General features: G+C 36.0%; 2 protein-coding genes across 3 annotated transcripts; one reads left to right on the forward strand and one right to left on the reverse strand.

Moving 5' to 3' along the window:
* The first annotated feature begins 643 nt into the window (after positions 1 to 643).
* Positions 644 to 7,804, forward strand: LOC18439490 (Subtilase family protein). Its single transcript, XM_006849654.4, has 2 exons — positions 644 to 2,402; positions 6,849 to 7,804. Exons 1-2 carry the CDS (start codon positions 728 to 730, stop codon positions 7,514 to 7,516), a joined length of 2,343 nt encoding a protein of 780 aa, XP_006849717.1. The 5' UTR covers positions 644 to 727; the 3' UTR covers positions 7,517 to 7,804.
* Positions 7,805 to 10,429: 2,625 nt separating this feature from the next.
* AGG3 (guanine nucleotide-binding protein subunit gamma) lies at positions 10,430 to 22,273 on the reverse strand. 2 transcript variants are annotated; one of them, XM_006849653.4, is made up of 6 exons: positions 21,211 to 22,273; positions 21,009 to 21,096; positions 18,368 to 18,420; positions 18,147 to 18,191; positions 17,973 to 18,017; positions 10,430 to 10,874 (listed from the first exon to the last, which is right to left on the reverse strand). In XM_006849653.4, exons 1-6 carry the CDS (start codon positions 21,441 to 21,443, stop codon positions 10,634 to 10,636), a joined length of 705 nt encoding a protein of 234 aa, XP_006849716.3. In that variant the 5' UTR covers positions 21,444 to 22,273; the 3' UTR covers positions 10,430 to 10,633. The 2 variants fall into 2 exon arrangements, 1 of the variants encoding a protein (XP_006849716.3); XR_016053702.1 differs by lacking the exon at positions 18,368 to 18,420 and having other exon boundaries at positions 10,857 to 10,874; positions 21,211 to 22,145.
* Between the last annotated feature and the right edge of the window lie 771 nt (positions 22,274 to 23,044).

Here is a 23,044-nt window from a genome sequence, read left to right on the forward strand (position 1 = left end):
ATATTATGTTAAGGGATTGGTTTCTATACTTCCAAGCTGCATATGTAAAAATACGAGCTTCTTAATAAATCTATTTTTGAGCTGAATTTTTGAGGTCATGTAATCTCTAACATGGAGATCCATAAATATGAAAAATTAAAAATTTTAAAAACTAAAGATAATAATTATAATAAAAAAACATTTTGACAGTTAGTTTCCATTGTATTTAGATGGAACACGTACTTGCATCCATGTTTAAGATAGATGCTTTACTGGACTGCATATGTAGAGATGCGGTCCAACGTGCATAAAACATTTTTTCTTTATACATATATATATATATTATTTGTAACTAAAAATTTATGATTATATTTATTTATATTTAAATATTATATAATAAATATTATTTAAATAATAATACTATTTGGGTAGGGTCCATGTGGATCGGACCCGAATAGTGTTCGGGTCAAAATATTTAGACTCGGACTTGACTGTCGGGTCTAACTTTGGGACCCCATACACTGACCAAGGTCGGGCCGGGTCCACCGACACCGCATGATGAGTGCGGTAAGGGTGGTGTTCATCGGCATTCGAAGAAAAACCAAGGGCATTTGCCAGTAGCCCTTTACACATAATGCTCCATTACTTTCGGTTTGTTTGCTCCCTCTCAACCTATTTAAAAACCCCTCACCTCCACTTCCCCGTAACCCCTCTCTTCATCTCTCTCACTCCTAACTCCCCCATTGCCATGACCCAGCTCCACAGAGCCATGGCCATGGCCATGGCCCTCTCCACCACCACCACTCATCTCCTCCTCTTCCTCTCTCTCTCCTCTCTCTCTCTCTCCTCCTCCTCCCCTCTCCGGGTATACATTGTCCGCATGAGCAAAGCCCACATGCCCCCTGTCTTCACAACCCATGACCACTGGTATGCCTCCGAGCTCCAAACCACCATCGATGCTGACGCCAATGCCGACTCTCGGCTCCTCTACACCTACGATTCCGCCTTCCATGGCTATGCCGCCCTCTTGAGCCCCTACGAAGCCGAAAAGCTGCGGAGTTACGATTCGGTGTTGGCCGTATATGAGGAGTATGTCTATGAGCTGCACACCACTCGTAGTCCCGCGTTCCTCGGCCTCGGAGGCTATGATGCTCCTGTTGACATGGCTTCCTTGGACCAGGCCTCGGAGGATGTCGTGATAGGTGTACTGGACACAGGTGTTTGGCCTGAGAGCCCAAGTTTCTCCGATGCCGGCATGGCGGTTGTCCCTCCTAAGTGGCAGGGGGCCTGTGAGTCAGGCCCAGACTTCCCCGCCTCTGCCTGCAACCGGAAGCTCATTGGCGCCAGGAGTTTCTCACGAGGATATCTTGCGGCCGAGGGGCTGGGGGGCAGCAGCAACAGCTCGATGGAGAGTGCCTCGCCGAGGGACAGGGATGGACATGGCACGCATACAGCATCCACGGCTGCTGGCGCAGCCGTCCCGGGCGCCAGCCTCTTCGGGTATGCGAGGGGCACTGCCCGCGGCATGGCGCAGCGGGCCCGTGTGGCTGTGTACAAGGTGTGCTGGTCAAGCGGGTGCTTCAGCTCCGACATCCTTGCTGGGATGGACCGTGCTGTGACCGACGGAGTCGACGTCCTGTCTCTCTCACTCGGTGGTGGGGCAGCACCATATTACAGGGACGCGATCGCGATAGGGGCATTCAGCGCAGCGGAGAAAGGTGTCTTCGTCTCCTGCTCGGCAGGAAACGCCGGCCCCGATGCCTCGACTCTAGCCAATGTGGCTCCATGGATCGCGACCATCGGTGCCGGCACTCTCGACCGTGATTTCCCGGCCTATGTCCTTCTAGACAACAACCAGCGATTCACCGGAGTCTCCCTCTACAGTGGGAGAGGCCTGAAGGGGAAACGCCTGAGCATCGTTTATGGGCAATCGTCAGGGCTCAACTCCAGCAACCTCTGCTTGGCTGGGACATTAGACCCCAAGCTAGTGAGGGGCAAAATCGTACTTTGCGATCGAGGCATTAACGCCCGGGTCGAGAAGGGTGAGGTCGTAAGATCTGCTGGCGGGGCGGGCATGATCTTGGCGAACACGGCTGCAAATGGGGAGGAGCTTGTGGCGGATAGCCACCAGTTGCCGGCCGTTGCAGTGGGGAAAAAGGCAGGGGACGAAATTCGGGCTTACGTGAGGGGTAAATCAGGGATCGCGAGGGCGACGCTCGCAATCCGGGGGACAGTTCTGGGGGTCCGGCCCTCACCGGTGGTGGCGGCGTTCTCGTCGAGAGGGCCAAATATGGTGACGCCACAGGTGCTGAAGCCGGACGTTGTCGGACCCGGCGTCAACATTTTGGCCGGTTGGACCGGGGCGGCCGGTCCTTCCGGATTGGCAAAGGACAAGAGGAGGACTAAATTCAACATCATCTCAGGTGCGTGCGTGCGTGCGTGCGTGCGTGATTCTCTCTCTTAACTTCCTTCCCCCTTGCCCTCTTTCTCAATTAACAACTCTCTACTTCCACTCGTGATTTTAAGGTTGTATTAAACTACTGTGTGATATATATACGGGTGTAACCTTAAACAATTAAGTGCACCTCTAAATTTTATTATAAGTATAATTTTTATGTCATAATTTCTTAGGATGGCCTGAGTATAAAATTTTAACTTCCAAAAATAGTTCAAAGTAGATTTATAAGTACTTAGAAACTTTTGAAAATAAACCGGCCAAATAATATGTCCCAAAAAACACTATTTTTAGGTCTCGAAATTTTTTTTTTTTTCTTTTCACATTCATACATCTCCAAAATAAAAGGGTTTCCAACATCAAAACTGATAGATTTTTGAGGTGCATCTACATTCTACATTTTAAAGATGCAACCTTATCTAAAGTTTTCCTACATATTATATAGGGAAAGTATACAAAGGCCTTTCCTATATATATTATCTAAATTCTATCAAAATCTCTTGTAGGCCTTCCCTTCTCTTTTTTGAAAGTAAAGGTCTCGTATATTATTCCTATATAATACAGCCGTCTCTTTCTAACTCTCTCGCAGCCTTGCTCTTTTTTAAAAGTAAAAGCCTTACCCTTTTTCTCTCTCTTTCTCTTGATTTTTGGAAAGTATATTACACTTGAAGTCTCCCTCTCTCTCTCTCAATCTCTCTCTAATGGACCTAAAAACATTTGGGTGATGTCATGGGATTCAGAATTTGATTTTTGACCAAGTTTCTAAAGAGTTTTTGGGCAGTTGGGTTGGGTTTCTTTACTTTTACTCTACAGGCTCTCTCTCTATTTTCTTTTGTTTGGTTTGAATTTTGGCCATATTTTGGGTACTCCATTTCTTTTCTTTTACTTTGGACGGGTTGCTTTTAGCCTGGGTTTTGGTGTGTACTTGAAACCCAAATTGTGGTTAAAAAATAGTCTTTTTTTTTTTTTTAACATTATTTTATATTAGGTTTTCAAAAGATTGGATTTCGATTGTTTCATGGGAGAAGTTGGGTTTGGATCTTTTGGGTAGGTTTGATTTTAGGGAAACAAAAATTCATATTTTATTTTTGAAATTCATAAATAATTTCTTATATTTCATATGTTATGCTCAAGTATAAATTTTTAATGTCATATACTGTGTTTCAATTGTATTTTTCTATGCGTCAGATCAAGTTTAAATTTGGATGTTTATACTTCTCACCCAACTCATGGAAAAGCATGGGTGCTCCAAATTTAATCCTAAGTTTATGAATACAAAAAGGAAAGTTTGTCCAAATACATAAGATAGATTAACTATTTAATATTGGGCGTGGTTTTTATAAGGTTGCAACCTTAAACAATTCAATTGAACAATTCAATTAAGGTGTACTTTCAAATTTTATCATAACATGTAATTTTGGTGTAAAAAGATTTTAGGATTATCTAAAAATCTATTTTTATATCTAATTATACAATTTTAAACTCAAAAAATTGTTAAAATCAAGTAGATCTATAAATATATGAATTGATGCCGAAAGATACCGTTCAAGTGATGAAAATCCCACTGATGCGCATCAAATCTATTTTTTAGTATCTAATTATAAAATTTAAAATTTTAAAAATAATGCAAGGTCGATCATACCTAGATAACACACTATAGCATTATTTTCAATATACTACAAATTTAACAACTATAAATGGTCTTATTGTATACAATTTCAAAATAAAATGTGAAATATAAAAAACTACTTTTAAATTTGAAAACCAACATCAACTTTAGGGTCTGCACCTTCTCCCCAGGTTATTTTTATGTGATTTAGATTAGACTTTGATTTTGGTACAAGTTTCAAGATATGTTACCGTTGTCTGTCACACTGTCCCACACTCTTTTGTAGTCTTCACGTTTCTTCCATTTTCACTTTCGAAAATAAAGTTTTTGTGTTCCCAAGGTACACAGTTTTCAAGAATGGCCTGATCCATCCACTCGCCACTACTTATCCAATTTTCGAAGGTTTAGGGCTCTTGAGGATCATTAGATTTATTTATGGCATCGTTTGACGAAATTTTTTTTGAGGTTTGAGTTTGGTTAATGAAATAATTGCTTTCACCCAATTTCACATTTTTTGGTCAAGATTAATGTGTTTGTTTTGTATTAAAGGTAAATGGTCTTGTTTTATATTTTTTTGTTATTTATTCTACCCAATTTCACATTTTTTTTATCAAAATTAATGTGACCATTTTATATTAAATGTAAATGGTGTCGTTCTATATTTTCTTGCTATTTATTTTTAATAAGACAAGATCACTTGAATTATTATCTTGAGATTCATTCACAAAACAAAACGAAATTAATTATCCTAAGATTTCACCACATGCAAGTACTCTAGTTAATGAGATTTTGTAATTAATGGCTTACTAGTCTTATGATTCATTCACAAAACACAAGTATTCTAATTAATGATTCTAAGATTTCACCACATGCAAGTACTCTAGTTAATGAGATTTTGTAATTAATGGCTTACTAGTCTTATGATTCATTCGCAAAACACAAGTATTCTAATTAATGATTCTAAGATTTCACCACATGCAAGTGCTCTAGTTCGAGAAATTGGCAAAGGGGGCTTGGGTGGTGGTAGCACCCCCACATTCTAGTCACTATATTGTGATTTTCATTGTCACTTGCACTATCCTATTTACACCTTAAAGAAAACTAATTTCTAAACTATTTGAATAAACATGTAGGGTCTATCTTCCTTGTTGAATTATCCAAAAAAAAAAGAAAAAAAAAAATAGAATTAGCTTATTAGCTCATATAAACATGTGAGCTCAACGGTTCAGATTGAATCTGAGCCGATCTGACGGTCACGACTTCATTTCGTGTTTAAATTTTAATTTTTTTTCTACAAATATAAATCACTTGAAATTTTAGGTGTGTGTTTTTCTCATTAAGGTGAACCTAATTAAATATTTGAGAAAAAAAACCAAAATACCTTCAAAACTTTTCGGAGGTATTTTGGTCAATTTAGTTCATGTAAAATATTTTTCTGACATTTTTCAAAGATTCAACTATTTTTTATGAACACACTCCTAAAATTTCAAGTAATTTAGATTTGTAGAAATAATTAAAATTCAAACACTGTCGGACATCCGTGATCGTCTGATCGGCCCAGATTCAATCTGAGCCATTGGGCTCATATGAGCTAGTGGGTTAATGTCATCAAGGTGAACCTAATAAAAAAATAAAAAAATTTATTTGAAAAAAAGACCAAAATACCCTCAAAACTTTTCGGGGGTATTTTGGTCAATTTAGTTCATATAAAATATTTTTTTGATATTTTTCAAATATTCAACTATTTTTTATGAACACACTTTTAAAATTTTAAGTAATTTAGATTTCTAGAAAAAATTAAAATTCAAGCACTACCGGACATCTGTGATCGTCATATTGGCTCAGATTCAATTTGGGTCATTGGATTCGTATGAGCTAGTGGGCTAATCCCAGCCTTTTTTCAAAAAAAAAAAGGAACGTAGATTGTTAGGTTTAATGATTAAGGGTTGAGGTTTTGGTGAGGCTATGGCTCTATGAGATAAGAAAATCTGGCATCGGAAAACCTTGTGATAGCTTCAAATCTGTTCCCCAACTCTGATTGTTGATTTTGAAGCTCAAAAAATACTATAGATTAGTGGACTGACGGTCTTGAATGACAATCAGACTAAACGCATTGGCTAGTAAAAACAAAAAAAAAAAAGAACAGTATAAAAATTAAAAGGAATAAAAGATAGGACCGACCCTGCTAGTTCTTGGTAGGAACCAATAGGTTCTTGGTATATGGTGGGAATGGTTTTGTTAGAGAATTAGCTGTTCTTAGCAAAAACCCACCAATCCTCGTGTATGGTGGGAACCGGATTGGTTCTACCAATTCTCAATTTGGATCGGTCGTTTCTAATTTGGATCAACATATTTTAGAACCTCAGTTATTGTTACCTTCCCTATTGGTCTTCTACAAATTGTTTTTTAAAATTTTACGAATCATCATTATTCAAGCCTTATCACAATTATTTGGTATTTAATTCCTTTTAACAGATCTTAGAGTTGGCCGATTCCCATCGTCCACCATTTGTACGCTGGATGGTAACCATAGGGCATGCTACAGAAAGCTTCCCATTGAACATACATTATTTTGCACTTTCCAGTAAGTCATGATGTTATGATCATAGAAAAGCTATGTTCATAAACGTTCTAATCAACGGCTGGATGGAGGAATGTGGAATCCACCATAAGGGGATTGCCGAATCCTGGAAGGCATCACGTTATCTCCATCCGTCAATTGATAGGATGGTGATAACTCTTTTGGCTGTGTATCATGCTACATTATTTTTAATTTCTTTTTATTTATTTATTTATTTTGATCAGGGACATCCATGTCATGCCCTCACATTAGTGGTGTGGCCGCATTGCTCAAGGCTGCACACCCTGATTGGAGCCCGGCCGCTATCAAATCAGCCCTCATGACCACCGCCTACACTCGTGATACCACTGGTTCTCCCCTCAGAGATGCAGCCACAGGTGGACTATCAACCCCCCTAGCCCATGGCTCGGGTCATGTGGATCCTCAAAATGCCCTCGATCCGGGCCTCATATACGACCTTTCTACCTCTGACTACCTTGACTTCCTCTGTTCTCTGAACTACTCAGATACACAAGTTCGGATTGTATCCAAGCATTCGAACTTCTCTTGCCCAAGAGACAAGGTTTTGGACACTGGAAACCTGAACTACCCCTCATTTTCGGTGATTTTTCGGGGGTATGAGAAGGTGGTTAGGTATAGTCGGGTGCTCACGAATGTGGGTGAACCAAGCTCGGTTTATACAGTTAGTGTGAGCGCACCGGAGGGTGTTGGGATCACAGTGAAGCCACAAAGGCTTGTGTTTAAGGGGGTGGGCAACAAGCAAGGGTACACGGTCGAATTTGCGTCCAAGATCAAGACATCAGGGCCTATGGATTTCGGATGGATTTTGTGGTCGAACCAGAAGCACAAGGTCCGTAGCCCCATCGCCTTTAGCTGGCCTATGTCCAGCTAGTAATGTGAGAGAAAGGTTGGGGCCACCATGAAGATGATGCAATGGCCTACAGGCTTGGTGCTCACATGTGCAGTGTACGCATGTGCTGCTCTTCTGCCTCCCTAACCCATCCCCCATCCCCCTTCTCTCTCTCTCTCTACTTTGATGTAACGATTACTCTTAAACAGGGTTTATTTGCCTCTGCTTGTGATGTAACGATTACTCTTAAACCGGGTTTATTTGCCTCTGCTTGTGATGTAAGCAAGGTCAGGTATAAATTTGATATATAAAGCCATATACTTAATGAAAGAATTACAAGCTTCAATGGGACGGTTATGCTCTCTCTCTCTCTCTCTCTCTCTCTCTCTCTCTCTCTCTCTCTCTCTCTATATATATATATATATATATATATATATATATATATACTCTTAATGAAAGGATTCCAAGCTTCAACATGTTTCTCTCTCCCCATATGCTTAATGAAAGGATTGCAAGCTTTCAATAGGACTCTCTCTCTCTCTCTCTGCTTAATAAAAGGATTGCAAGCTTCAATAGGACTCTCTCTCTCTCTGCATGTAAAACTACAGCACTGTCTACTATTTAGAGATTTAAGCTTCTCCATTTTGTAATGTAAGCAGGATCTCATGTCAAATGTAGACAATCATATATATTGGGTAAGTGCATAGGCACAAAAAGATAAAAAAGAGAAGTTACCGAGGCAGGGCGAATGCACAACTATAGGAGAGAGAACTAAGAATAAGCATTTATAAAGGAAAACACTTTCCAACGTCTATAGGAGAAGTGAATAGTGTTTTCGCCTAACGGACACAATAGGTCCGTTTCGATTTAACATGGAAAATTAAAGTCGATTTTTCCCCACCATCCAAAAAAAATCAGATGGTGGCGAACCTATAAATGAAAATACAGTTCATTTTTACTTATAGGTGTTACGTAGGGTTTTCCATTTATAAATATTTAAGAACCAATAAGAAATACATAAAAAAAACTAATAATAAATATTTTAGAAGATTTAATTAGGCATATCACTAGCAGTTGGAGCAGTGGGTTTAGATTGGCAATACCGTATTTTTGATTGGTAGGATTCCTAATTACGAAGAGATATTTCTTATTTTGATTTGAATTGGGCTTAATTTTGAAATTTTGAAAAGAAAATGATTCCATTTAAATAGAATTTAAATTTCACAGCCCTATTTATTTATTTATTTCTCAACAATAAACTATTCGATTGTTATCATAGCCTATTTTCGATTGTTATCGCACCCAAAAATTTTCAAGCGAAATCCCTATATTATTAAGGGAGAAAGTATGAGTGGGAATGTCAAAACTGCATCCACAATTCCTTTTCCCTTCCAATCCTTAAAAATCTGTCCTCAAATGAGAATTTCTTACAGAAATAAAAGTAACAATTCGTAGCAAAATGGAAATCACATAGCTCTTCGAGTTAAAATAGAAAATCCCAAAATTCCATTACTCAAATGGGAATTCTTGCAAAAAAAAAAAAATGTAGTAATCACTATTCAAAATAAGATTTCAATAGATCCATTCAAATTAAAATAGGAATTCTTTTAAAATAAAATATCCCATCAAATTACATATAGGTAATCTCAAAAGTTAAAAGGAATCAGGATATATGAAATAAAATTAGATATAACGAATTTAAATAACACTGGATAGAAAATGAAACAATCATAAAAAAAAATTAAATACGAGCCCCAAAATTAAATAGACAAGAAAAACAATATTCTTTATTTAAATTAAATAACTAAAAAAAATTAATTTGGCGTACTGCAAAGCACGTGCCATGGGCTAGTTTTGAATTTAAATACCTGCTTTCCACCCATTTTGAATATACAATCATGTCACTTCAAATTCAACAAAAAATATGTTATTTCAAATAGCCTTAATACAGGTAACTTTGACCACATGCATACTTACATTCATGTTACATTAAATTCAACAGAAAGATGTTATTTCATATAACTTTAATACAGGAAACTTGACCATATTCATAGAACCATTTGAGTTTGTTAACGATCAGATCTTACTCAGAAATGACAACTTTTGAAACCCTTCCAACCACCCGTGCCTTTTTTTGACTAATGCATTAATTAATTTTAAAATGTCAACAATTTGAAAGAACAAATAATCCCAACCAACCATTTATTCCTGTACTGAGTATTTGGATGGCATTGCCTTAAATGCGAATACGGTCCGTCCCCTTCATTTCAGAATCAAAGAAAAAGTTTTTCTCCTTTCTTGATAAATGACTTCAAAGAAAAAAAATCAAAGAAAATCTAAGTTGAGCAACAATAACAAAAAAAAAAAATGTCTATTTGAAAAAATTATAATCAAAAGTGGAGAAAAGAAAAACATGAAAAAAGTCGGAAGCGGTCCGAGCCACTCAAAACTGGCTATTGCATTACTGGTTACCTTTGTTTCTCAGGCTCAATTTTCCAAAACCAAAAGCTTGAAGGTAGGTTTCCCCAAAGTCAAAAAGATCTTATATTAATAAATTATCCCAGAAAAAATCGTGAAGCTTTTACCGTTTCAGTGCAAGACTCTCTCTCACACGCGCACACATACGGACAAAGCTTCAAAGTATGAGGTTCATTGCATGAATGCACATTGCAAACAATCCCTATTGCAAACCATACCATTCCAACTTAGAGAGAGACCTTTTTCGCTTTTAGGAAGATCATTCTCTTTCTTATAGAAGGTTAGTTTTCTAATTTTGACAAATTACGTTCCAAAAGAAATTATTTCTCTACTAAGGATAAATTGGAGGCTCAATTACATAAACAATAAGGACGACGACAATGACAACAACAACAATAATAATAATAATAATAAAATAAATGGAGACTTATTTAGGTTTCAGCGTGTTCTTCACCCTTGACTGTGAGGGTCTATGACTGTTCAAAAAGTCTCTGATAAGGCTCTTGTTATTCATGGAATGGCACAAGTACATTACAAGGGAATAACTGATGGAAAACTAGATTATGCAAGATCTATACAAGAGCAGTTCATAGTAATAAAAGAATAAGCAAAAGAGTGTTTGGAATATAAGTAACATGAGAGGGAGAGAGAGAGAGAGAGAGAGAGAGAGAGAGAGTTTCTTTAGCATAACCAACAATTTGGGCAAGAAAATATGCATGTACATTTGGAGAAAGAACAAGCACAGCAAGAAGAGCATTTGGGGCGAGGAAGAGAAGGAACCTTACAACAAGATCGACAAGATGGCAATCGACATAAACATCTTGGCTTCTTCACTGCTTTACAAAGGCAGCGAGGTTTTTCCAGGCGAATCGAGCACCCTTTGCAACAGCAAATCCATGAAAAGTTGAAACAGGAACAGACTCTGTCAACATGGTTCACACAGCAAAAAGTTACTTTACCAATTTATTTTTTAATTAAAGATACAAAAAGCTCCATTGTTCTACTATGAATTACCACAGACATATATACACACATGCATGCATATATACATGCATACAGAATACTGGAAATGCACAGATATTTTTGTGTTTAAAATATAATTGGAGCACCCATTTTGTCAATTGAAGAACGTAAATTTATGGTTTGAAGGAAGTAAAAGTTCAATACCAAGATTTTCTTAAAAAAAAAAAGGTTTTGTTTGAGAATGGATACAGGAGAGTAGTGCTTATCATTCACTTCTTATCAGCAATCAAGGACATGTATATCTTTGACTTGCTATATTTGTTGAGATGAAAGTGATAGGTGAGTGGTATCAGCAATATAAAGGCTTCGGGTTCTTTAAAATATTTATTTGGCATTGAAATTAAAAACTATTACAAGGTATTATGCTCAGCAAACCATGCGTCTGAACTTCTTGAAAGTAGGAAACATCCAGCTGCAAACCTCTAGAAACTCTAATAAAAAGCTCATCAAAAGGCGATAGCGAACATCTCCAAGATGTCACTAGCAAAGTCACCCACATTCTAGTATATGCATAAAAAAACATGTATCAACATGATACGACCTCGTCATCGATACCGCATACTCCTAGGATACTTGTAAGTTTGCAACGACATAAATGTAAAAGATAAACATTAAATACAATGATGCATTATGACATCATTATCACCATCAACATCATCTGAGTATTTCGCCATCCCGCTGTATCAAGATCATACCTGAGCCAGACCTTAAGTCACAATATCACTTCTCACTACTTCTATCCCAATCCTATTGAGCCTTTCTTTTGCCCTTTTAGAGCCTTCCACTTGAATCAAATAACCTCTCCTAACCAATGTTGTTCTAGGTTGATGCTGCACATGGCCAAACTACTTAAGTCCACATCCTCTCATCTTATCACCTGTTGGAGCTGCCCCTAATTTCCTTTGGATGAGTTTATTTTAAATTATATCATTTCTTGCTTTACCACTCATCCATCTCACCATCCTCATCTAAACTATGCTGATTCTACAAATATGTTGCTATTAATTGCGCAACATTTTGTCCTATAAAGCATAGCTGGTCTTACAACCATTCTATAGAACTTTCCCTTAAGTTTCATTGACATGCAACAATCACATAAGACTCCATAAGAAAATCTCCAGTTCGTCCACCCAAACTCTAATTCTATATGCGACATCTTCATCGATCTATCCATTCTCACGGGTCATCAACCCAAGATATTGAAACTAATATCTTTTAAGTACTTCTTGGCCACCAAGCTTAACTCCTTGTTTCTACTCCTAGCATAACTATAATTGCATTCTATAGATGCTATCTTAGTCTAGCTAATTTGAAAGCCTTTAGATTAAAAGATCTAAGCTTGCATTGACACCATCTTTAGTCTCATCAAAGTCATATGTCATCCACAAACAACATAGAATACGGTTCCTCATAATGTAGATTTCTTATTACCTATTCCATAACCAAAGCAAATGATGACCCCTTATGTAGGCCTATTGTCAATGAAAACTCATTTGTCTCTCCACTTGTTGTCCTCAGAGTAGTTAGTGCTCCCTCGAACATATCCCTCTAGATCCTCATTTCTTTTCCAACACCCACCAAATTAATTCTCCAGGTACCCTATTGTATGCTTATCAAAATTATATCCCTAGAGTTCTCAATAAATTGCCTAAGTAGAAAATGGCATTAATGGTTGACATCCCTGGCATAAAACCAAACTGATTTTTCAAAACATTGGTTTCATGTCGTAGTCATTACTCAATCACTCTCTCCCAAAGCTACATGGTATAGGTTATAAGTTTGATCTCTTGATAGTTCGTCCAACATTGTATGTCTCCTTTTCTCATGTAAAGAGGTACCATAATATCTTTTTCTAAACGACATCAAATACAAACAACCAACGCATTAAAAGGCGCCAAGGCGGCTGCCAAGCTTGAAGCAGCCAATAGGGTTAGTTTTTGCAAAAATATGATATTTCCATCGGTTTTTGGGTCTCAAAAAACCAATATTTGGGTCTTCTTATCTTCGAAGGGCAATAATTTCATGCAACCGTTGTATAGTAATATGATGCAACAACCTTAAAAATCCATCTTATGGCCATTTGTTTGATTCAAATTTTGAAATACACACTCTTTTCATTCTAATGAACAATCACAAAAAAAGAAAAAATTGAAAACACAACCTAGAAAGTATTTTTTAGCCCAATTACCATAGCCATTCATTTTGGTGAGATGCTTAGATCTAGGCCTTAGAAGGATTTTTTCATTTCCAATTTTTTTGGAGGGCTTTATTATCATTAGATGAACAATTTTAAAAAAGAAAAAAAATGATTTTGAGTTTATAAAGGCTAAGATCTTAAAATTCACAAAATGAAGGGTCTAGATTCGTTTTTAGAGGGGACTCATTTTGATCATATCTAGGGTTCAAATTGAACTCTTTTTTTTTGGGGGGATTGATTATTGAGATGAAGAGAGTTTGTGTGCAAAATTTGAGGTCATACAAATACCACAAACATGGTTTTCTAGAAGTGTTGTTGCATTATACTATGATACAACCGTTGCATTGGATCATTGCTCATCTTGAAAACTAATGAAGTTGACTATAATGACTGTTGTACGTTGAAGCTCTAAACCCGACATATTGATTTTTGGCAAACAAAAAAAAAGAAAAAAAAAAAAAAAACAACTATGAACAAGCACGAAAAATAAAGTAGAAAATAAATAATGAAAAAAGAACACTAAGATTTTACGTGGTATTCTCTCTGTAGACAGAGTTAGTTTCTGCTTGCTCTCACATCTCTATTTAGTTAGTTTGGTAATAATTGCTAAAAGCAAAGACAAGGAAGAACGACCGGTGATGCCAGTCGAGAGAATGGTTTCAAGGGTTACTCGACTAGGTATTATCAAGAGTTAATAAGATACCTTTTGTATCCCAAAATCTATGATGTAACACTCATCAATACAGTGGATTTCAGTTTGTCATGCCCGTGGATGTAGGCCTTTGGGGTGAACCACATAAATTTGTATTCTCGTAGTATGGGTTTTTAGGATTTATTTATCGAATTATAGTTTGTACTCTCCTATTTTGTTTCTAGCTAGTTAAGTGTATGGTCCTAGTGGAACCCAACTCTAGGGGTTCCTGTTTCCACGTGTAAGAGGGTTCTTAAATCCTAACAATGACAACGATTAATGGCAATGAAAATTGTATGTTACACTGTTAATGGCAACAAAAAGCTGTAGGCAGTAGTAAGATGGCGTAAAGCAATACAGAACTGCTAACAAAAATGGAACTTCTATATGGCAGCGAAACCATTAACCATAGCACTATTGCATAAAGCAATACGACTGGCATAAAGCTCAAAGGAGGAGCACTAGCTTCAAGGAAAACCCAATTACTGGCAACAAAAAAATCCAATGAGATATAAACTTCAGTTTGTGCATGACCAACCATCTAAAACTACACAAATATGAAGTAACACAACCTGTGCTCAATTATGGACCTCAAGAAACGAGATACTCTCATTGTTGTCAAGGAACTAATTGCCCCTACTCGAATCCTCAAGATGCAATAGGGCATTGTTGATGATACATCCAAGACAACACACAGCCCAATGAAGCACTAAAACTCCATTAATTTTCCTTCTGAGTAGACCTCTAATCGACCTTGAATGGTGGAAAGGAATCAAAAGAGATTTGGCATAGACAGAGAAAAAACAATTGGCCAACAAGGAAAGGAGTTACTCTTTTAAATACCCTAAACAAATCAGGAAATTGCCAGGTAATGACCATAATTGTTTTGGTATAAAATTACCAAAAGGATAATAGAAAATAACCGTAGTTGTTTCCAAATACATGCAAAACATTAAATTATCAGCCCATTTTTTTGGAAAAAAAGATTACATTATGCATGTGTTGATTAATTCTAGCTGGAAAGCGTCAGCATTTCTGCTTTGAACTAACTTGTTAAATTATCAAGTGGACTTGGCAATTCAAACTCAATTGTGTGTTAAACTAACATGTACACATGAGTTATGGTCATGGAACATGTGAGGAAGAAAAAAACCAATTGAGAAAAAAAATGATGTGCTTGTTTATGTTTCAATATTGATGGACAATAGAGTTTAATAAAATGCCGATCCGGATTGGGAATCGCCCTGGAAAGTCCAATCCCCTGATGGTATCAGGAACGGAATGATCCAACCGTGGATTGCCGGTTCTTGTCAACCAAAATATGACAATCTCTCCCATGCACTTCCAAACATCTATTGGTATACCATCTGGTCCAAAAGCATTTCATATCTTCATCTTTCTCAAATCTTCTTTAACTTTACATGTCTTAATCCTACAAAAGTATCTATGACTTCCGACCTCATTTATGTCAACTGATCCAAAAGAATTTCATATCTTCATCTTTCTCAAAGCTTCTGTCACTTTACATGTCCTAATCCTACAAAAGTATCTATGACCTTCGACCTTATTTATGTCAGTAACTCCTCCCAACACTAAGCTCCTAAAGTGGTCATCATTTAATAAATTTTGTAAATAGATTCTCCACCTCTCATTGACCTCACCATCCTTCATCAACATGCTCTAATCCTACCTTTTAATATATTAAATATGATATAGGTCCGTACACTTCCCCTCTCCCTCATTTTTGCTAGTTTGAAGATATCTTTTTCAGCTTCTCTTGTCCCAATTTATTATATAGATCATCATATGTCATAAACTTAGCCTTACTATTTTAATAGTGTTCTTAACATTTCTATATTCCTAAATTTTGATCAATTCTGCTGTAATAAATATAACAATTAAAATTCAAAATATAATACTTCATAAAAAAAATTTATATATTCTTTTGAAATAAATATTACAATTACTAAAAAAAACATTAATATTTAAATTTTATACATTTGATTTTAACAAATACAAGAAACAATTTACAAGATACTACTTTTTTGAAAATATTTCTTATAATGAAATAGATTATAAAACATAATTATACGTTCTATTATAAGAACAAATATTTAATAAATATAGTAATCAACAAATTCTTTAATAAATTTCATTTTATAGCAAAACAAATAAAAATATACAATGAGCCATCAATATAGATCAGAATATTCAAGAAAAATAATGTAGACCCCGTAAATCAAAATCCCTAAAACAATTTCACATTATAACGCAAAAATAAACTATTTTTTCAAAATTTGTGAGATTGTTTTTACCATGAAAATTGGAAACCAGTTAAGAAAATTCAAGATATTTATAAAATTAAGGAAAAAAATCAAATTATTGACATTTATCATTCCCAACAAGATATCAAATAAAACCCCTGAAAACATTTAGCAATTTATTCATAATTTTCTCAAAAAAAGAGCAATTTTCAAGAAACCCTAAATATAAGCAGGTTTGGGGCTTGATCTATATAACAATCGGTTGAAATCCATTAAATTGAATAAATGATATTGTACAAAGATGAATGAAGATCCATTTGTGAGCTTTGCAATTTGGTGGAGTGTGCACAAAATTGAAGCCCAAGCCCTAAATCACTCCAAAAAAAATTGAAATAAATAAAAGTCGAAATAATTTTTACAATTACCTGATGTAGATCACTCCACTAGTGATTGAGATGGAAATTCCTCAAGCAATTGAGCAAAATCAAAGCCATAAAAGATTTTTCAAGTTAAGAACTCTCGGCCTTCAAAAGCCTCCTAAAAACTTCAGCTATGATCTTCAATAGAATGGTTTTTCAGTTTGAGCATAGAAGGGCCTAGACGGATCAAATACTTTCATAAAGAACAGATTTTCAACTGGAATAAATCAAGATCAAAAGAAAAAGAGAGAGAGAGGCAGATTTTTTGGTATTTCTCATGAGAATTGAGATTTTAGCCAAAACAAATGATTTTTTTTTTATTTGATTCAACTTTAATGCCACCATATGGATGACGATGGATTCATAGGTAATCGAATAAGGCCAAAAGATCACAAGTAAAAATTTGTGAAAAGTAAAAAATAAATAAAAAATCAAATAAGTTAAAAAAGGCAGAAAAAACTCAATTATTGATGGATCTTTTGATCCACAGATTCCACTGTAATCGATAGCCAGTTCTCTGATAGGAAAGATTCATCAGGACCCTGATATGATCAGGGAACCAGATCATCCAAGGGCGGTTCCCGATCCGAAACATCATTGATGAAATACAAACAAACATATCTGATTTTAACTTTTCCACACGGTCTACTAACCACAACACTTGTATACATGTGAGTCTGTACCCTATAGAGTATGTATCACCAAGTCGACCTGATTGTTTAGCAAGTTAATTCGTAACAAACAACATATATCTATTGAACCAAATCCCTAACAAAAATCAACATGTATCTAGCAATAGGAATTATGATGGTTCATTCATGGAGTAGAAATAGCAGCAGTTTCAGTTGCCAAGGACTCTAGCATTATTTCCTATTATACTTCTCCCCAAATCCCTGTCTTTCTCTCCTTTCCTCTCGTGCATTATCTTTTTTTTTCTTCCTTTTTTTTTTTCTACTTGTCTGTTGATGTCTATGTCCATGCATGTATGCAGTTGTGCAACATGACCCATATGAATCAATCAAACTCTATTACTGAAATATATATATATATATATATATATATATATATATATATATTGACGGGCAGGCTGAGTTGAGTACAGGTTAAAGTTTTATAACCATAGCATCCAATATAAGTTATGAATTTTCACTAACTACATTGAATATATGTATGTAAAATCATCTCAAATAATGATATGCATCCAGAGCAAAAATTAGGAATTTGCAATCATTTGAGAGTCAAGTAGAAAAAAAAGGGCAAGATAACATGGATATGATTGGCAGCAACAGCAAATACAAAATGTCATATACTGTCTGCATGTGGTTGCACTTTAGATGTTCACATCAACAGATTGGTGTAGCAAAAGCTTTGAAGTTCATGAAAAATCAAAATATCAAAAGGAAGACCAGAAAGGTGGAGAAATTACCTAAATATCTTCCAGATACGGTATGATCTACGAACTTTGTGATTTCTGCATAATAAACAACACAAACATCAAAGATTTGGGTGCCAATACACTTAATACAAACGAGATTTGTCCCCGCTAAACTATGGCACTTGGCGTGATTTAATACAAATGGACTGATGATAAAGAACATACATAGGTATCATTGGATCAGGATTTATCCCCACGAAGTCATCAACCCTGCCAAAAGTAATATTTGCTATCACATTAGGATTAATCATTTTCTAACTGCAATTGACTTATAACCAAAAGTAACAAAAATGTTGGGCAGGTGCTAAAACATTTCAGAGGCAGAATCCCTATTTTGCTACCTACAGATTACCAACAAGAAAAACTACATAAGTAACCAATCATACTCTTTGCAGCAAATAGAAGCAGGTGGAAGGCTTTCAAGTGACCGTAACTCCTCCTGCTTACAACAGAATATAGAAAAATGATTCATAAGACAGCTAGTTTCCAGTAATTGTATAGACTAACACAGATCATAATTCCATTGATACAAGATTCAGTATCCTCATGACTTTAAATGATTGAACATATAATACATTACAGCTACACCACCGACCATTTCATGCAAATATTCCTGAATGAAAACCATTAGTGCAGTTAATTGTCCATTAAGAGCATGATAAGGCGTAAGATAAAGTAATAAATGCATTATCTCCCTAATTCATCTTCATGGGAATCAAGCCCCAACTCTTGATTATGGAAGCTCGACTACCCGAGCAATGGATGTCCTGGACATTTAGGACCACGGAGTATAGATGCACATGGAACCATTTGCCTAGGTCCATTAACATTATAATAGTATATGCATTAAGGTCATAATTTCATTAAATGGTTAATGGTTATTGCGTCCAGATGACCATGTCTAAGAATTTCACCACCAAAAGAGAAAAAGGAACGCACACCATTTTCAAGTGCATAACCCCGCAGAAAGTGTTTTCATACCACTGGTATGCATAACGTACTCACTCCACTTGAGGAGGCAACAGCCAAAGGCATCAACTTTATTGTTTTGATATGTAGCATAGGGGAACATCCAATTACTCCTAGCAAGGAATTTGCTCATTGATACCAAACAAAGAGATTCATCCTTTATATAAGAAAGACGCATACAGATTCGTTTACTGAATTGATACATACAAGTAGAAAAGAGATTTAGATTAAGCCATATATCACATGCACAAGGAAGCACGTGTTCTCTAGAAGGCTGGGACAGCTCAATTCACAGGGTTTGGCAAGTTTCTTAGATTTTCAATCATCGAAATCAGGCACTCTAATTCATTTTCATGATAGATAGCTATATATGTTACTCAAGGGGCATTGATGCCTAATGATATGGAGAACTTCTGCTCAACCTAAAAGTCATCTTTGAATTTAAGCTCATAACTAAGTTTAATCCCACTGCCAATCTATTAAAAAATCCGTAATTAAATTTAGGCAGTCAATCAAAAAAGAGAAAAGGAAAGAAAAGGTAGAAGAAAGACAGCCAATGTGACGAATCAAAGTACATAAAGAAAACTCCGTAAGACTTCCTTGTCATCTTGTGGATCTAAAACTCCTCCAGTGAAATTTTTTCTAGATTTTCCAACTGGGGTTAATCGTCTCACAATTGATGCAAATGGAAAGGTGCCCTTAGGGCTAGGAGTCCAAAGAGGGTAAAGGTCCTGTGAATTAAGACCTTTACTATCATAACTTGTCATTTGATACCATAAATAATTCGAGAGTTTAGTTTAACGTATCTATTGTCCTTGCTATCATAACTTGTCAATATGGATAAAATATCACTTTTATCATCAATAAAAGTTCTAAATGGCATCTTCTACTTAGTGCATCTCGTAAATCTGTGAAGGATCAACCCACAACCTCATGTCATGTGATTGTGCTTGGTATGTGAGACATAGTAGTGTGGACTGGAAATAAGGTTAAAGGGGCAAAATAAACAAGAGACCAGGACAATACTAAGCATGCCCTTGTCAAATTCCAAGTTCCAATTTGCATACCATCTCGAATACAATCACACTGTAACCGCATTCCCCATATTTCATACTGCCCAAATCCCTATGAATAGGGTTTTGAAAAAGGTGATCAATGGGCAGAACTGATCTGGTTCAGTGAAACGTCCAGTTCAGATCCAGTTCACAGGGGAAAGTTTGTATAGAAGCTAAAATACTAATAGAAAAAAAAAAATGGTGGAAACCGCGTGAGTCCATTGTTTTTCTTTACCCAGACCGATAACCCAAGGGTTCCAGTTCGGACCAGGTGAACTCGGCAATCCATTTGGCTTTTCAAAACACTGCCTATGAACAAAAAGCATCTTAGGCACGAGAAACCACTCGAGGTTTCCAAGTAAAATTTTTTCCTTCCACATCCTACACATCAATTGCAAATAAAATAAATTGAAAATATATACACGAGTACAATGGCTAAAGCTGAGTTCTCAAAAGTTCTAATGCATTGCACTTGACGAGTTCAATAAAAAGGAAAAAGATCAAGATGTCAACAAAGTTGTCACGGTTTGATCTATTTACAACCAACATGCTGAAAATCGTAACAAAAAGACCAAAACAAACACATTTCAAATGTATTTTCTTATTTAGTTTTCCTTGAGCAAAACATCTGCTACAACATTCTCATTTTCTTCCAAAATTTGAATACACGCAACTTTTTAAGGAAAACAATAGAGGCAGAATGAAGTCTAAAATTTTCATTTGTAGGAATTATCTCTCATTAATGGAAATTTCACACTCGAAATAAAGACATTGACATTTCCAACTCCAGAAAAGTAATGAGGTTCCATAATCTGGCAAAAATATCACGGCTACCAAAAGGAGAAAACAAGAGAAACTTACAGAGATACTCACAAGCAAAATTAGTTATTTCTCCATTTAGAATACTTCATATTTCATACCCTAGTTTCCGGTTTCAAACTCTGCCAAAAGCTTCAATGCAAACCAAAAGGAGAAATCTGAAGGAATAAACAGAGAAACTCACCTGCAAATACGTTATTTCTCGATCTAGGTTTTGTAGCTCGGCCTGCTTCCGATACCTTCCATATAAATCAGGATAACTCGGTGGAGTTCTTGGAGAAGGCAAAGGCAAAGAAGAAAATGAAGGAGACGAAGAAGAAGAGGCAGCATCAGCGGCCACCATTACTCTTTCTGCTAAAATTCACCAATGAAAGATCAAAATTCACCTGAAAAAAATCGCCGAGCCACCTGATTCCGGTGATGAAGAGGCCGGAAATGACGTTTTCCGATTAAAAATTAGGGCACGGAAAGAGATAAAAGGGAGGAGAAAGCTTATCCTAAAATTTAGGGTTTTCTCTGCAAGGCTGCCACGCCTGCTCTGATAACTGTTCTTGGTCAGCATATCAATGCACTCATTTAAATCTTCACCGTGATTGCGAGCCGTAGGTTTGTTGTCCATATAGGTGAAAAGAGAAGAGAGAGAATGACGTGATTCTCGCTCTTATATAGAGTGAGAATGATGAGATTCAAGCTGTTTTTAGAGAGAGATGAAATTCTCGCTCTTACTCTGCTTTATCTGTATAAAGAGGAAGGTAAAAAAAAGCCTGCTACCTTTGTACAAAACCATGACCAGTACCTCTCTCTCCACTCCCTCTTTCTCTCTCTATTTATCCCTTTCTCTGGGCAGCGCTCGCGCTTCTTTTCCTCTTTGTCGTTTCTCTCTCTTCTCTAATTCTCTCTCCGCATTTCTCTCTCCCCTCCCATTCTCCCTTCTCTGGTTCTCTTGTTATATCTCTCTCTTCCTCTCTCTCTTGCCATTTCAAAACCCCTCTCGCCATTTCTCTCTCATCTCTAAATGCTCTCCTGTGTTTCACTTCTCTCTCTTCTCTAATTCTCGCTTGCAAGTTCTCTCTCTTCTCTAATTATCTCTGCAATTTCTCTCTCTTCTCTAAGTATCTCTGCAATTTCTCTCTCTTCTCTAATTCTCTCTCTGCAATTTCTCTCTCAAAGATTTCCCCCTTTCAATTACTCCCTATTTTCTTTCTCTCTCTAAAAATGGGTTTGTTTTAACTTTCTCTAAGTCTTTCTTGCAATTTCTCTCTCGTCTCTATTTCTCTCTCTGCAATTTCCCTGTCTTTCTCTCTCCAACCTTCCCCCGCTTGCAATTACTCCCTCTTTTCTTTCTCTCTCTAAAAGAAATGAGTTTGTTTGAAGTGTTGGCAGTAAAGACAGGCGGGAGATCATTAAAAACAAGGAGGCGTACGGGGGGAATGCACGTGAGTTTCAGACAAAGTTTGTAGGCTTGAAAGATTTGAAAAAATAATTTCATTATCACCGTTATTTCCAATTTTGCCCTCCTATTCCTATCGCTTTACCCAAAACCACCACAGCCACGTGCCGTACGTTTGAAAATATTCTAAAAATTTGAAACATGGGATTAATTCCGATGAAATTGATAATCGTCAAAATATCTATTAATCTTTCTCTGTCTGAAATTTTGTACTACTAATTTTCGAAGCTAATACGAAAATTTATCTTAATTTTTAATTTTATAATTATGAAATTTTATTTGATTTTTAAGTAATTTTTAGTTTTAATTATTTTATGTCGTAAAACAATTGTATTTTCAACCATACTTCAAAAAATGATAATATAGAATATCTAATATATTTTAATATTTTATTTATGAAAAAAATAATTTGTAAATAATATCAAATTGAAATAAGATAATTGAAATTTCAAGAAAGATTTATGAGGTTCCACTATGTAGTATGTTTTAGAAATTATATATATATATATATATATATATTTTTTAAGTAATTTATGGTAGGAGAAAACAATTATATTTTCTAATTGAAAGTTGTGATTAATGATATCTTTTTAAAATGATAAATATTTAAACTACGAAATTTTAAAAATAATTAATAAAATTAAATATAATTTTTATATTTTGAAAAATACATGAGATGGGTCCACCCGAGCTCATACTTACCCAAGTACCTCAGGTATGGCAGTTTGCTTTTCCCGGTGCTTCAAAACTCAGGGGAACCTAAATAACAA

The sequence above is a fragment of the Amborella trichopoda genome, chromosome 4, assembly GCF_054954075.1.
Source record: "Amborella trichopoda isolate Santa Cruz 75 chromosome 4, AtrichopodaSantaCruz75HAP2 v2.0, whole genome shotgun sequence".
Classification (NCBI taxonomy): domain Eukaryota; kingdom Viridiplantae; phylum Streptophyta; class Magnoliopsida; order Amborellales; family Amborellaceae; genus Amborella; species Amborella trichopoda.

What these genes read in the sequence shown, in the direction of transcription:
- LOC18439490 (XM_006849654.4), top strand. Translation starts at nt 728, where the DNA reads ATGACCCAGCTCCACAGAGCCATGGCCATGGCCATGGCCCTCTCCACC. An exon ending in TAAATTCAACATCATCTCAG is followed by an intron (nt 2,403 to 6,848) that starts GTGCGTGCGTGC and finishes TATTTTGATCAG; the next exon opens with GGACATCCATGTCATGCCCT.
- AGG3 (XM_006849653.4), bottom strand. Translation starts at nt 21,443, where the DNA reads ATGGACAACAAACCTACGGCTCGCAATCACGGTGAAGATTTAAATGAG. An exon ending in GAGAAATAACGTATTTGCAG is followed by an intron (nt 18,421 to 21,008) that starts GTGAGTTTCTCT and finishes TGTTGTAAGCAG; the next exon opens with GAGGAGTTACGGTCACTTGA. An exon ending in GCTTCTATTTGCTGCAAAGA is followed by an intron (nt 18,192 to 18,367) that starts GTATGATTGGTT and finishes TACTTTTGGCAG; the next exon opens with GGTTGATGACTTCGTGGGGA.